Raw genomic sequence first — 15399 nt, forward strand, 5'->3', positions numbered from 1 at the left:
TATATATATATTTTTTTTTTTTTAAACTGGGGATTGAACCCAGGGGCACTTTACCACTGGGCTACATCCCAGTCCTTTTTATTTTTTATTTTGAGACAGGGTCTTACTAAGTTGCTAGTTGTTGAGGCTGGCCTCAAACTCACAATCCTCCTGCCTCGGTCTCCCAAGTCACTGGAATTGCAGGCATGCACCATTTTGCCCAACATCATTTTCTTTTTCTTTTTTCTTTCTCCATGGCATTTGAGCACTTGTTGAAAAAGCTGTCTAAAATAGTACTCTGACCCAAGGAAATTAGTGATGCTGCATCTTTCTCAAGAAAGATGGCAGAAAATAAATAGTGATTTTCCATTGGATCTCAGGAATATCTAGAAAATGTATCCAAATTATGAGGATATCTGAAATAAAAAGTACTCTGAAACCATACTGCAATCAGTTCACTAGGTCATTATGAATCCAAGGCTGTCCATATTCACTGTTTACTTAATTAGACACCAGGGACTTAGAATGCCATGAAAAAGGATTTGATGTCCTCTACATGAAGGGTTCTTAATATGGAATCTCTGGACTGTTGAGTGGTCCACAGATAGGCTTCACTAGTTTTGAGCTCTTAGACATTTTTTTTATATATATATATATATATATAAAATATAAAATATAACATATTATATATATATTTATATATACCATATATATTTATGTATGACATATATATTGTATCTAAAATTTATATAAATATATATGTAAATATATATTTATAAAAATCTCAAGGTTTCCATGTATGTGAATTTTTCTGTTGAGAGGATGCATAAGTTTCTTTCCACTTCAAATGTGTTCATGACTCAAAAAAGACTAAGAGCCTGTGATCTCATTTTGGAATCAGCTGTGGTGGACTAAGACCCAAGAAAATGATCTGAAGTTGACCCTTATCCGGAAAGTAATGGAATATAGAGAAGGAACATTGACTTGACGGTTCTTGACTTCTACTCAATAACTATGGCCTCCACAGTGACTGAATCTTCCTAAGCCTTGATTTCCCTATATATCAAAATGGGATATTAATCCCTCCTCTTTAGAGGTTAAGTGGTATAAATATGAAAAATCACATGGTATATTGCTTACTCAAGAGAAGACATTCAATGAAAGTCTCTTTTCTGCTTCTCACTAGACACAAATTTTCAGGTCAAAGACCTAAATTTTTCCTGAACATATTGCTGATATTAAGAAACTTCTGAAGGTTTCACCATGAGTTACTGGAATAGATCTAAGAAATGTCTCCTATTTTCCCTTCCAAGTAAAAATCTGTGTAGTTGATTGACAGTTCTAATTTGCCTTTGGCCCTAAGTAATTAAATTTCCTAATCATTTACAAAAGATTATAAATATCTTTAATCAAAATTTCATTTAATAGCTCCTTAATGGTGTGGTCATGGGACGTTGCAGATTCCAAAGTTACTGGGTGTCATGATTGATTTTGGGGGAACAAGATTCTAAATGTTTGTGAGATATGAGAAGTAATGGTTGCCCTGCATCTCAAATGACACAATCCCCCTGAATCTGTCTCAGTTGACAGGTCTGACCCTGAAATCAGTCAATTCCATTATATTAGACTGTGGTGGGTTCTCAGTGTCAGGAGGATCTAATTTATATCCCCCCACAAGATGACTGAAAAGTGGACGATATCCTACAAGTGCTAGAAGCTTCCTTGGCCAGAACCTTATCTTGTCCTCCTGTTGCTCTAGGTAGACTATTCACATGCTCTCTCAAGCTAACACCTCTGCTTTGTCCCTTTTGCTCTTGTCTTCAGAGATGAAATTCCAGCAAGTCTTGCTTTTCTATCTTTCATAGAACCATTTGTCCTTTCTCCTGTGTCATTCTCACTACCATCCAGTCATACTCTTACTTCTCCCATTGAAAACAAAAACATCCACTTGTCCCACTTCCACCTGTGGCTATAGCTAACACCTGTATTTCTCTGCTTTGAAAGTATTGTCACTTTTCTCTTCTGGTATTCTCTGTGTGACAGTTCCTCAGTTCCCTTGTCCTAAGCCTCGGCCTCTTGATCTGTGCTGCTTCTGATCTTGTCAGGCAAACTAGGGGCCTCCATGTATCTGTCTCATCTTCCCTGAACCTCAGGAGCACTGGACAGCTTGGATTCCTCCCTCCTCATCTCTCCACCTGGCTTCCCTCTAGGTCCCTGGCAGCTCTTTCAGTTCCCTCACCTCACTGAGTGACCCAGGAATAAATCCATGGACAGTTTCTACAGAATTTGAGTTCTCTCTGGGTGATCTCGTAGTTTTTATTTCTCCAGCTTAGACTGATTTCCAGGAGCATGGATCCAGCTTCCTACTCCACATCTGTAATAGAGTAGCCATCCCAAATTTGATGTGGTGGTATGGAAGGCCTTCCCTTCCTTCAGAAAGAGGTGCTGCCCTCCACTGTCACACTCCCAGCTGCAACCTAATGGCAGTGCAGTCCTCTAAGTTGCTCAAGTCAAATACCTTGGAAGTCAGCCAAGTGCTCTTTCTCTCACCAGATCTAATCCACAATCCAATCCTGCTAACTGAACCTTCAAAATAGAACCAGAATCAGACCACTTCTTTCATGTCTTTCTTCCTGCGTATTTTCTACTCTGATCCAAGTTTCCATTATCTCACACCTGTATTACTGCAAGAGCATCCTGCCTGGTCTCCCTGCTTCACCCTTGCCCTCCTACAGTCTATCCTAAGTCCAGAAATCAAACCACAATTTCAGAAACATAAGTTAGATCATGTACCTCCTTTTCTCCCAATGAGTTCCCAACTATAACCCAAGTCTTTACAATGACCTAAAAGGCTCTCGTCATTGGCCCCCATCTGGTCTCATCTCCTGCTCCATTACCCATCACTGGTTCTATTGAAGTCACTGTGGCCTCCTTGCTATTCTTTGAATAAGTCCAAACGCACTTCTACCTGAGGACCTTTGCACTTGATGTTCCTTCTAACGAGGACATACTTCTGCCAGATATCTACAATATTTACTTTTTCCTTTTCTTTGGTCTTTGCTCCAATGTTACCTACTCACTGAGTCTCCCCTGACTACACTAATAAATTGCAATCCCTTCCCCATCCTAACTCCAACACCCCATCTACCAGTTCATCCCTTAGCTTTTCTCTACTACATTTATTTTATTCTGCTATGCCATTTAATTGATTCTAGTTTTTAGGTGACTGCCCTCTCCAACTAGAATATAAGCTCCCAGAGACCAAGTCATTCTGTCTGTTTTATTCACACTATATCCCTACAATCACATGTACATATTTGTCAACTGGATGAATGAGTTTACATATGAAATATCTAATGTCTGATCTAAGTGAATCTTCCCTGGTGATTAATGCTAACACCATACACACCCAACTCTGCTGAAGCACAGAACAGCAGATATACTTAATGCTGCAATGAATATGTGCTGTACCTTTAGGAGCAGTTTTGGAGGATGGGTAGCAATTTGGATAGAATAGGAATCTATTCCATTGCCTCTTTTCTTTAAATTATACTAAATTTTAAACCCTAATATAAAAGATGGTTTAGATTTATATAAATGAGAGATAGAAATAATAATAATTATCATTATTATTATTTATAATCTAACTCCCATAGATTGTAGGTAATTGTGGAAAACTAAGTTCAATGATTCAACTCAGGTATATGGCGGACCCATGACTGCAACCACTGTTTTCTGAACCTACAGCCAGGCCTCTGTGCACTGGAATATACTGTCCCCTCCTCAGAGTTGTCTGCTGTACCATCAATGCTTCCTCCCTGAGATGTGCTTAGCTACCTTGTTGCCCAAAGGCTGCTGCCAACATTCCCAAGAGGCAGTAAAATTAAATTAGCATCTAACTTATGATATGTGTTTTTTTCTTAGGTGATCAAACTTTGCATTTAGTTTTAGCATGTTAGTATCATGGGAACTGTACTTCTATACCAGCAAAAGAAAAAAAAAAGTCCCAAAGTGACTACTGGCAAATTAGAATAAAAGTTTCAACCTAGAAATCACTTGCAGATTTGAAAAGTCTGGTTGATGTTCTAGAAACAGAAGTGCATGCAGAATGTTATGAAAATTCGAAAATCTCAAAGAAAAACTTGCTCTTATGTTTTCTATTGTCTGTAAAGAAACAAAGGTTAATGAAAATGTAATGCAAAAATCTGATTTTGAACTTTTAACACACTACCCCATTTTGAAAATACTGTCATTACCACTTACTTACTATACAGATTTAAATATACGTGGAATTTTCCTTCAAAATTTCTATTTTATCCCCAGAATTGGTTGCAGGAGTTCCAAGAGGAGCACAGAATTATGGATATGTGAGTACTTGACAATGCATTCTAGGATATTTCTTGTTTATGAAAAGAAATGTTTTCTTGCAATATATTTTTAAGTCTTCAAAATTTTTCTTCAATAATGAGTGCCTCCTATTGATTCATGTTGTTTGCTTACTAAAATAGGAAGGAAAACAAATGAGGCTAAATTTGATCAGATCCACGTGCAGGAGAAGCTTCATGATTTGTGGGACCTAGTATAAAATGAAAATGTGGGGCAATTTTTTTTTTTTGCAAATAGCCACAATTATCAAAGATTTTTGAATTGTTAAAAATTTCAGGGCAGCAACAACAAAGCATTAAACTAAGGTTGGATCTGGTGGCACCCAGGGCCTTATGTGACTACATAGGCCACACACCCAGGAAGCTAACCCTATCTGTGTGCACAATTGAGGAATGTTGTAAAGGCTTCCATTGCTACAATCCGCACTTTAATGTGTCTCATACAGTAGAAATAATAAATCAACAGTGATTTCACTAGGACATTAGTTTGCTAAGTTCTGAGTTCTTAGAGTAGCATAAGAACAGAAATAGATTTAGACAAAAATCCTGATTAATAAGTTATCTGACTATCAGTTTACCTATTCTCAGTGGTCTTGAATTCAACTATTATTTCCCCACTTACTTCAGTAAGCATGCATATTCTGAAAATATTCTAGAGTTAACTACAGACAAAAAGTTTATTTGGATTTTTCCTTTAGGTCATTCTCGGGGACTTGCAGTTTTGTTTTATATATAGCTAACTCTTATTACTTATTAAAGCTTATTAGTCTTCACAAAAAAATAAATTATTTTTAAGTTGCATTTTTTTAAAAAAACAATTTCTTTAGCTTTATGTCAAATGATCTATCTAATTTCTCTGATTTTAGGTGTCAATCATTAATTCTACAGATATGACCTTTATCCAGAATCTCACTGGTGAACAGGTAAAGATATTTTAATATGAAATCATAGTATCACTCAGTGCTAATATACTTTAATACTTACATCATTTATTCATTCACTCAAAAAATATTTAATGAGCATCCGATATATGTCAGAAACTGATCCGGGCACTGGAGATACAACAGTGCAGCTGAAAGATGAACCCAGCTCTCCTGCAGCTGTGTGTGGGGTACAGCAGGATGGAAGAGTTAATTTGCAATCAAATAAAATGTTCATGATAATTTCTGATAGTGATCAGTGATATAAAGAAAATAAATAGCTAGATAATTAAGGTGTGGTAAAGGATCTCTTAGGGTGGTCAGGGGATCCTCTGGGGGCAACATCTAATGCAGAGCTAATAACAGCTAATACTAAGACACTCAAACATCTGACATGTCTGAGAAGCACAGAAAAATCTCCAGTATCTATACACAAGAGAGACAGAAATAAAAGCCACAGATAAAGAGGGGCAGGGACCTACCCCATGAGCTTTGTGAGGAATCCCCTAGTTTCAACTTATTTTTTAATAAATTCACATTTGAAATTAAGTGCATGCTTTGAATCTGACATGAACAGCCTGTATTAAGCTCCTGTCTTTCAAGATGACATAAAGATAAAGCCCTTTAGAATATCTCTTCCTTGAGGTGGCAAAGAGAGAATCCCATGTTCCACTTAGGATGATCTCTTAGTCACTTTATGTTGCAATTAAAAATGAGTTAATTGAGGCTATGCTAGAATGGACCAGGGTCTTAATGAAGTAACTAAGTAATTACTGGTAATAAGTGGCTGCACAGGTAGAGCTGGCACTGCATGTTGGGAAGTAGTTGTATCTACGGGTCCTCAATAACATCGAGGAGAAAAGCTCCCACAGACAGTGTGAGGGTGTGTATGTGTGCATGTGTGTGCTTGTGTGCTTGTGTGTGTCGGAGAGAATAAGCTAAACACCTAAGAACCCAGTAATTCAGGACAAGAGATTGCAATATTAAGAAATGCAAGTAAGATTTCTTCTGTTTTCTGAAGATATTGTCAGGGCTCTAGGAAAGGAAGAATCCTAGAAGAGCAAGCTAGAACATGTCCTGGTGTGTAGGACTCTCAGAGATTCTCCATGCTAGCCACTGATCCAGGCTTGCCCAGCAAGGCAGACTACCCTCCTTAAAAGAAAAACCCCACTACCTGCCAGGATCCAAAACGGTCTTGGTATATTGACAGTGATGTTTAGTGTACCTGGTGGTGAGCTCTCAGTACCTGCTTCCCTTTGAGAAGACAGTGGCAACTCTGAGGTCTCATCTTATTGGTCACTGCCAATGGGCCTGGACTTCTGCTGCTCTTGTTTCCTGTAACTGGAACCCTCTCCTGAGCCTCAGTAGTATATGGGGTCTTGAGAGCCCTTTCCTCCCAGAGACTACCATTGCTCCTTTCCCACTGTCATTTCCTGAGGTCCTACTGTGAATGGGTCAATTCCTGAAGACAGGATGCTACCACCCTCTTGACCAAATATGGTCGAGGCCACAATTTATCTCCCACCCTTCATGTTCCTGGGTATTGTGACTGGTGAAATTTGCCACATTTCTTCAAGCACTGAATTGGGTACTGCTGTCTGAGAGGCATGTCAAGAAAATTGATTAGCAGGTTTTTAAATGAGCAGAAAATGATTTTGACATCTTGTTGCCAAAATGTGGGGAGTCAGTCCACCTGTTACTCTGAAATTTTCCACAAAGCAGTTCACATTTCTCATGATACTCTTTCGGAAGTTATGGAGGAAGGAGGCAGGAATGGCAGTGAAGTTGGATGGGTCTGTAAATTTTGAACAACTATAACTAAGGGCATTTGACCAATGTGTGCTGAGTGCATGTATGGTGATATCACACAGAATCCCACGTTTCAAAAGAGAAAATGCAGAAAGTGTTCTTTAACTAGATCTCTTTTTACATGTTTATCATTAGAAGCATTTTAACATTGCTAAATTTAGTCCTTCTGTAACTTCTCATCTTCAATACCACCTAGTTTGATAATCTTAAACCTCAGAACTTAATGCATACATGATGAAATTTCTCTGAGCAAAAGCTGCACACATCACACAAGGTATAAGATTTGCACTGTTTATGTTTGGAATAAAGAAAAGAAAATGAGAACTGAGATCATGGGATACTTGGTAACTTTCGTGTTCTCTCCCTCAGCAAAGAGATTTTGGTACCTGGTGCCTATTTTGGTCCAAACATTGCTTAAGTAGAAGAGAGAACTAAACTGATCATTCTCTGCCTTCCATGGACATACACTCTAGAAGTTGATTAGCTTAGCAGATGGCAGGAGGCTAAATCAATTGAAACTTCAGATGGCAGACCATGGAAACTACATTGACAATCTGGAATGATCAGCCATATCTGAAAAGACTATATAACTCCTGACAACCTAGATTGAACAATAAAATATCAGAGGGAAAACACGGGGAGATTATGGTACCCCACTTACACTTGTAGAAAAGATTCAGGAGCTTTCATTGAATATGAGCTCATCATAAAATTGATACTGAGATGTAGGTTCCCCCCAAATTAAAACTGCCCTTATGCTTTAATACTATACAGGGGCCAAAGTAGAGATTAGCAATCCCACTTAACTCTTCTGTTACTGTACTCATAAGAATCATCCATTCTTTGTTTCCACATGTGGCATCTCTAAGAAAGAGGGGCTGCATGGTGATCCATCTGAAAACATTTGCATACGAGGCTTCATATGGAGGTGGAATTGGATTTGTTCTGTGGGATTCAAGATTATAGAACTAGGTGGGATTAAAGACTAGAAGTTATGAAAGGTTGCATGAAGCACAGAACATTCTAATCGTTGTGTTCACAGATTGAATGGGCTGATTGTGAAGCCTAACCAGAGGAGGATGTCCAAGCAGATGTCAGGGTTATTATGGGGAAAATTATTCATCGGGTCAGAGTGAGACTAAATGACTCCGACAGTCAGTCCACATCCAAGGATTTAAGTGCAAAAATGTATCAAGATAAGATGCATCATTCAGGAGTAATTAAGAGGTGACTATAAAAATGACTTTTTGAACACAAAATATGTCACTTTTGATCTTTTTTTTTTTTTTGCAGATGGCATCTTATTTTGGTTATAGTGTTGTTGTATCGGATGTTAACAATGATGGGTAAGTTTATAAGAACCCCCCTCACACTCTATATACCATGGTCATCCATAAAGATGGGATATTTTTTATTCCTGAAGTATATCCTTCTGTACTTCCTCAAAAACATAGAGGCTCCCTTGTTTGAACTTTTTTTTCTGATTCAGGACAAGAGAATGTATCTAATAAAGAATTCTGTCATCCTATTTTATGTCTTTACTGAGATTTTCCACATCTGCCACTTCTAAAAGGGGACTACTTTATTTGGTTTTATTTTTAATTTTATGAAGTGAATAATCCTTGGCCACTCAAAATCCACATCCATTGAGGAATTTGTTCATCTTCTCTTCGGTCTTAAGAATTTTCCCCCTAGAACGTGATGCAGTCATAACACATTTGCACAAAAATGAACTTTTTTCCTCCTGACATTGCTTTAACCAACTATTAGCAACATCCATGGGGGAGATGAAATAATAATAATGTTATTTTTCTGATGAGGATAGTAATTACAGTCAAGCTTCGACCAAACAGCACTATTGCATTATGGTTGCTGTGACATCATTACTTCAAAAATAAATGATTATTAAACACCCCTTTATTCACTATAAATTCATAGATCATTAATAAGATCTTTAAGTTGAGATGTACTGAGTATCCACCCAATAGATACTTTGCTTGTTGTCCCACACATTGTTCTCAATGCCCAGAACACTGTACAAAGTTGAAGAAATTAGTCTGGCTCTCTGTTCTCAGGGAGCTCACAGTTTGGCAGAAAGGAAATATCTGAAAACTCCTATCACATTCCAGAATCTGGACCAAGTTCTTTAAATAGATTTTTGATAGACATTTTCCTGTGACCTTTGTACAGCTAGAAATGTACTTTCTATATTTTGTTGTGGCATATGATCCGAGTTCATTAACTTGTATACCTCTTGGAAAATATCCCTTTATTATCCTTTCATTGAACATTTATTTCTTGAGACTCTATTATGCCCTGGTTCTGGGTGCAGAATGTAAAAACTTCATGAAATTATGCTAGAGTTGGAAAAGTGGGAGCCACACAGGAAAAAAAAAATAAGTCAAATACAGAGAGTAATAGATGGTGATAAGAACTCTTTAGAAAAAGCCCCAAACGCAAGGACTGAAAGCAACCAAGATGTCCTTCAGTAGGTGGGTGAATAAATAAGCTGTGATACATCCAGACAATGAGATTTTATTCAGCTCTAGAAAGAAATGAGCTATCAAGTCAGAAAATGACATGGAAGAACCCTAAGTGCATATTCCTAAGTGAAAGAAGTCAATGTATAGAGGCTACATGCTGTATCATTCTAATTGTATGACATTCTGGAAAAAAAAGAAAACCTACAGAAACAATAAAAGATCAGTGTTTGCCAGGAGTTTGGGGGAAGGCAGGAAGGGATGCATAGATGGGGCACAGGATTTTAAGGGTACTGAAACTATCATAAAAGATACTGTCACTATGCACTTGTTAAATCCCATAGTATGCACTACAGCTGTGGTTGATAAAGGTGCTGGAGGGTCAGGTCATTGATGGTAACAAAGGCGCCACTCTCGTGGGGGATGAGGGTGGGAAAGGCTATTACAGGAGAATGAGTAATGTGAGAACTCTGTACTTTCTGCTCAGTTTTATTTGACTCTAAAGCTACTCTATAAAATAAGGTTTATGAATTAAATTTTAAAAGAAAACAGAAAGGAGTGCTAGGGGACTTTTTTTCTTTTATCTTTTTTATTTTGATTCTTTGGTGGTGCTGGGAATGCTAGGCAAGTTCTCTCCCACTAAGCCACATCCCCAGTCCCATGGATGTAGTTATTTTTCTTATGCAATCCTTTTTTTAATTGATTCTTTGTGGTTATATATAACATTAGAATTCATCTTGATAAAATCACAAAAGTGTGGAATGTAATTTGCTTTACTTGAGTCCCCAGCACTTCCTCCTTCCTCCCCCTCCTTTCTCCCACACCTCTATTGTATTGATCTTTCTGCAATTTATTTATAGGTATTTTTAAAATCAGTGTCCTGTGGATATGTTTGGTGTTGAGACTCACTGTGGTATGTTCATGGATATTCTTGTGGAATTTGGTCAGATTCACTCCACTGTTCTTCCCTTATCCTGTCTCTCCCTCCTCCCCCCAACCACCTGCTCTACTTTACTGATCTTTCCTCTAGTTTGATGCAATTCCCTCTCCCTTTTTTTCCCTTTTGTCTGTCTCTCTTTTTATCCCCTTCCCTTATTTTGGATTAACTTCCACATATCAGAGAAAACCTTCACCTTTGACTTCTGGGGACTGGGTTGTTTTACTTAGCATGATGTTCTCCATTCCCATCCATTCATTGGCAAATGCCATAATTTTATTCTTTTTTAGAACTAAGCAATCTTCCGTTGTGTATCTGTACCACATTTTCTTTATCCATTCTGTTGAAGGGCACCTCCGTTGGTTCCACAGCTTGGCTATGGTGAATTGTGCTGTTATAAACAGTTTTACATGAAGTACATGGAAAAAACCTCAGTGATGATTACAGTGGAGAAAGGACCTAAAGGAGATAAAAAAGGAAGCCATTGATGACTTAAAGGGGGGGAGTGTTCCCAGACAAATAGTAAAACGAACAAATTTCTGGAGGTGGGAACTCCTGGCATATTTGAGGAACAGCAAAGAGTCTCAGAGAGGTAACAAGGGGGAGCCTGATCATAAAGGTGCAGAGGCCACTGCATTCACCACAGATTTACATAGTGCCACCCAGACTCTGCCATGAACTAGGATGAGTCTGTCTCCAACAGGGACACTGCATCCTATGAGCCCTGGAGGATTCCAAGGCAGGGAGTGGCCTGCTCAGACTCTGGTTTTCACAGGTGGGTTCTGTCCACCTGGTCAAGTTCCACATGCCAAGGCACATGGGACAGGGTCTTGGACCCATGCTGCAGGCATGGAGAGAAACAGAAGTAGTTACACTCTGGATAGATATATTTTGAAGGTCTAGTTCAGTACCAGTTTTCTCCTGGAAGCAGTTTTAACTTAAAATCAAATTCCCTTAATCTCTATTTGTCTGAGTGTAAAGAAAAAGAAAGACTAGATGCACCAGTCAAGAATTCCAACACGGACAGACTGTAACTGTCATGGAAGGCTGTCAGTAACTTAGGAAGACAATTGTTGAAGAAGAACTTGAAGCCCAAATGCAGCCTGTTCTTCAGGTTTATTGAACCCACTCTACGGTGAATACAAAACATCAGCGATGGCCTTTCAGATGTGCCTGGATACGTTTCTCTCAACAGAAGAAGGTCCCATGACTACAGGGACTTTTCCCTGTGAATGCTCTGTGGCATTTTATAGGGCACAGATTTGTTCCATGTGTGCCTTTCCGGAGGCCGATCCTGTTTTGAATCCCTGCAAATTTTCCCAGGTTTCACAATATGCCCTGGAGCGTCCTCTTTCTTTCCTGGAAACGTCCTCAATTTAGACTATAGCAAAGTTTTGTGACAATGTTTATAGTAAATATTTTTGCCATGCTAAGGACAAAAACTCATGAGAAAAGGACTTCACTGGCTTCCTGCTGATCGAAACAACATGATAATAACAACAGAGGAATTTTCAAGTGATAAATTTGTTCTTTCTTGATGTCCCTATAAAAACTGCTGTGCACACGACTTCTCAAAGGTAAAGTGACCAAAGGGGATAATAACTTGCTGTTTGTAATTACTCAGATATCTCAAATTTAAATTCAAGGTCCTATCAGAAATAAATTTATTTTGGAAGCAATTGCAATTGGTCAAAGAAAGATCCCAGATAAAGATAGGTAGCTAAAATGAAATCTGACATGAAAATAATGGTATTGGTAGCATATAAAGACTTAAGAAAATCACTGGGCCAGGTCATTGTTCATGGTTCAGAGGAAGACCCCCTCAAACACACACAGTTATGGGATGGAACCAGACTTTCCATTCTCCAACTGAGAAAATCAAGTATAATTGTACACGAGGCTACCTAGTGAACATCTTCAGGCAGCATGTATTCCTTATCAACTATGCAACAAAAACAAGGTCCCTACAAATGCTCCAGCATCTCAATATCAGGAAAAAGAAAGTGTCATTAAGTAAAGTAACAAGTAAATGGGTGGAGATTTTCCCCAATATTTTTTACTACAAAATAAATCTTCCAGTATTCTGAGTGGACTCCAAAAATTTAGACCAAACAATTGTGTGCCTGCTGGCTGGCAGATGATACTGTCAAGCCTGTGATGGTTTTGAAAGTACAGTGTAAACAAACTGGCAAAATTAACTTCAGTTGAGTTATCTTACGGCAGCCAGAACTACAACTCTTGTCAATGTAAACTTTGCTAGAAATTTCTAGACAAACTCCTTAGCAACAAGTAGGGATGGTATTTTTCATCCTGTACCCAAGGAAGCAATCTGTTTTGTTTTGGTTTGGTTTGTTTTTTTCCTTGAGGCTTTTGAATCTTACAGCATTTATACTATTTCAGATATTCACCGAATTACAGTTTAATTCATTGGACATTTATTTCCATATGCCTATTGTTTCCAGCCTCTGTGAGGACAAAATCAGATAAATTTACATAGATTCATAGTAGTTTGTTAACTGAGAGCAGTTTAGAGAAATCTGTTTGAAAGCAAGAAGCTTTGGGTGGATATGGCTTTATGTTCGATTTAGTACAAGTATGATCATTTGTCCAAAATATGTCATTATGATCGAATTAGGTAAAACATTTAGAAAGTTAAAACATAAAAAGGCAGTAAGTTAAACTAATTTCTATAATGTAATTATGCATAATTCTTATATTTGTTCTTGCCTGTCATAAATCAATTAGATTGATTAGATATCAACTCTATTGTACAGTCTACTGATCTGCATTCTTTTAATGAATAACTACATTCTGAATGTTAGTCATGGAACTTAGCATACAAAAAGAACTACTGGGAAAAAAAAAGAAAAAGAAAAGGAAAAGTTTATATATTAACTCAAACCATTAATACCAAATGACTGCTGAAAACTTGAATTCAGATTCTTCCTATTGAATATTCTCATTGGTGGGTCTGCTCATACTTTATCACAATATTTGTGCTTTGCTTTTGATGAAAGTGTTCACAATGTTCTGTATCAAATGACGTGTGAAAGATAAGATGAGTTTCACATGGTATGAGATTATCAGAGTGAACTTAGACATAAAAGTGAGACAAAAATAAAACCTGTATAAAGGCCTCACTGAGTTTGACATTTCCGATAAAATGAAGTTTAAGTACACATCCTACTTTTATGAAATACCTTCACAAAATGACTTAAATCTTGTCCAAACAACCAACATGACCCAGAGGAAATGGTACTTAGCAGAACCACATCATTAATATTCTTTTTGCATCATAGTTTCTTTTAGATTAAAATATATTTTAAAAATCTCCTCTCTCTCTCCCTCTTTCTCTCTCTCTCTCTCTCTCTCTCTGTGTGTGTGTGTGTGTGTGTGTGTATCCTTTTAGAATGGTACCCAGCCCACTATACTCAACTACTTATCAGAAGTTCAACAAAAGTCATCTTTACTAATAAATAGTTTAAAACTTTACGCTTGAATTGGGTATATTTAACAAGAGGATGTGGCAATTTTTGAAATAGCTTAATGGCACACATAGTCTACGGTGGTGGTTTTCCAACCATTTTTTGCCTGTGGTTTATAATACATTTGATATTACAAATCAGTACACACACATGCGTACGCGCGTGCACACACACACACACAACTGAAACGAAAGTTTCACAAGACAATATTATCTTTATTATGTATAAGGCATTTACTCTGTCGTCTATTATTGTATGCAATTTCATTTTTTAAAATGCTGGCAGAGACCCATTATGCTGATTTCATAACCCACTAATGAGTTGCAAATCAAGGTTTTAAAACGCCAGCCTAAACAATAATATATACCATGATTAAGTGGTATTGCTAATACAATACTAAGTCCAAAACACTCTCTGAGGCACACTGTACCAATTAAATCCAAGACAGTTATTGTGATCAACTCTATGAGAGCATAATCATAAATTAAGAACAAATGCCTCTTTGTCTTCTTGGAGGTTAAGAACATTTTAAGACAGTTAAGTATCTGGGGAAACATATTTCTAAGAAAATAAATCAATGCTTTCATATTACTTCTAAAATCCAAGGATTCCATGGATGTGCCAGACCTTCACAATGATAGGTCTAATAATGTCCAGTTCTAGAATCTGATGTTCACAGTGAGGAAGGTTTTGATCCAGTTGTATGAGCCCTGTGTCATGTTTGAACTCTCGGAGACCAATTGTATGGCTTGTTGTTCCTTCTCTACTGAATTAAAACATGACTTTGCTAAATCTGTGCAATAGGGAACCAGTGACATTGGATCTTACTGTTGCGACCCCTTGCCCGCAAGGAAGACGCAACTCAGGAATCTTCTTTCAGCAGTTTATTCAGGCCCTTGATAGTTCTTCTTCTAGTGACCCCCCGCCGAGCGCCCAAGCACAGCCTAATAAAGCCTCCAGCATACCAATCTTAAGCTGCCACGTGGACCTTTCTCATAGGGTGGTAAGGGATTGCGTGCCAATTCTCCATATTAGGAGTTGTTTATCACAGGCCACAGTGGAAGCCGGCGCCATCTTCCAATGGCGGCCACGGTCTAATTAGAACGGCTCACCACAGTTCCCCCTTCTATTTTATAAAACAATGCAGGCGAAAGTAGAGGTCCTATCCCACTGTGCAGAAGTGGCTGCAATGTATGGTTCAGTCCTAAGGAGGGCCCTTCCCTAGACCTGGTCCCATATCAGCCGACGCCTTTTTTCGTAGGGCGGGGCGTGGACGTCAAACCCGCATGCAATAGGACATGCTTTCCTTGAGGTCCGTTGAGGGATCACTCAAGTGCAGTGCCTTGCCTCGCATCCTGCATCGTGATGACGGCGAGAAGTAGGATAACACAGGTAGCCTGGTAA

General features: G+C 38.2%; 1 protein-coding gene across 1 annotated transcript in view; it reads left to right on the plus strand.

Annotated features, from left to right (window-relative positions):
* Itga8 (integrin subunit alpha 8) overlaps positions 1 to 15399 on the plus strand; it is a 174898-nt gene that overhangs the window by 45689 nt on the left and 113810 nt on the right. The window contains exons 9-11 of the mRNA XM_048809772.1: positions 4303 to 4346; positions 5231 to 5287; positions 8387 to 8439. Of these exons, the coding sequence (XP_048665729.1) occupies positions 4303 to 4346; positions 5231 to 5287; positions 8387 to 8439 (154 nt within the window). The remainder of the gene's footprint in view (positions 1 to 4302; positions 4347 to 5230; positions 5288 to 8386; positions 8440 to 15399) is intronic.

Source organism: Marmota marmota, unplaced genomic scaffold (genome assembly GCF_001458135.2).
Source record: "Marmota marmota marmota unplaced genomic scaffold, marMar, whole genome shotgun sequence".
Taxonomy (NCBI): Eukaryota; Metazoa; Chordata; class Mammalia; order Rodentia; family Sciuridae; genus Marmota; species Marmota marmota.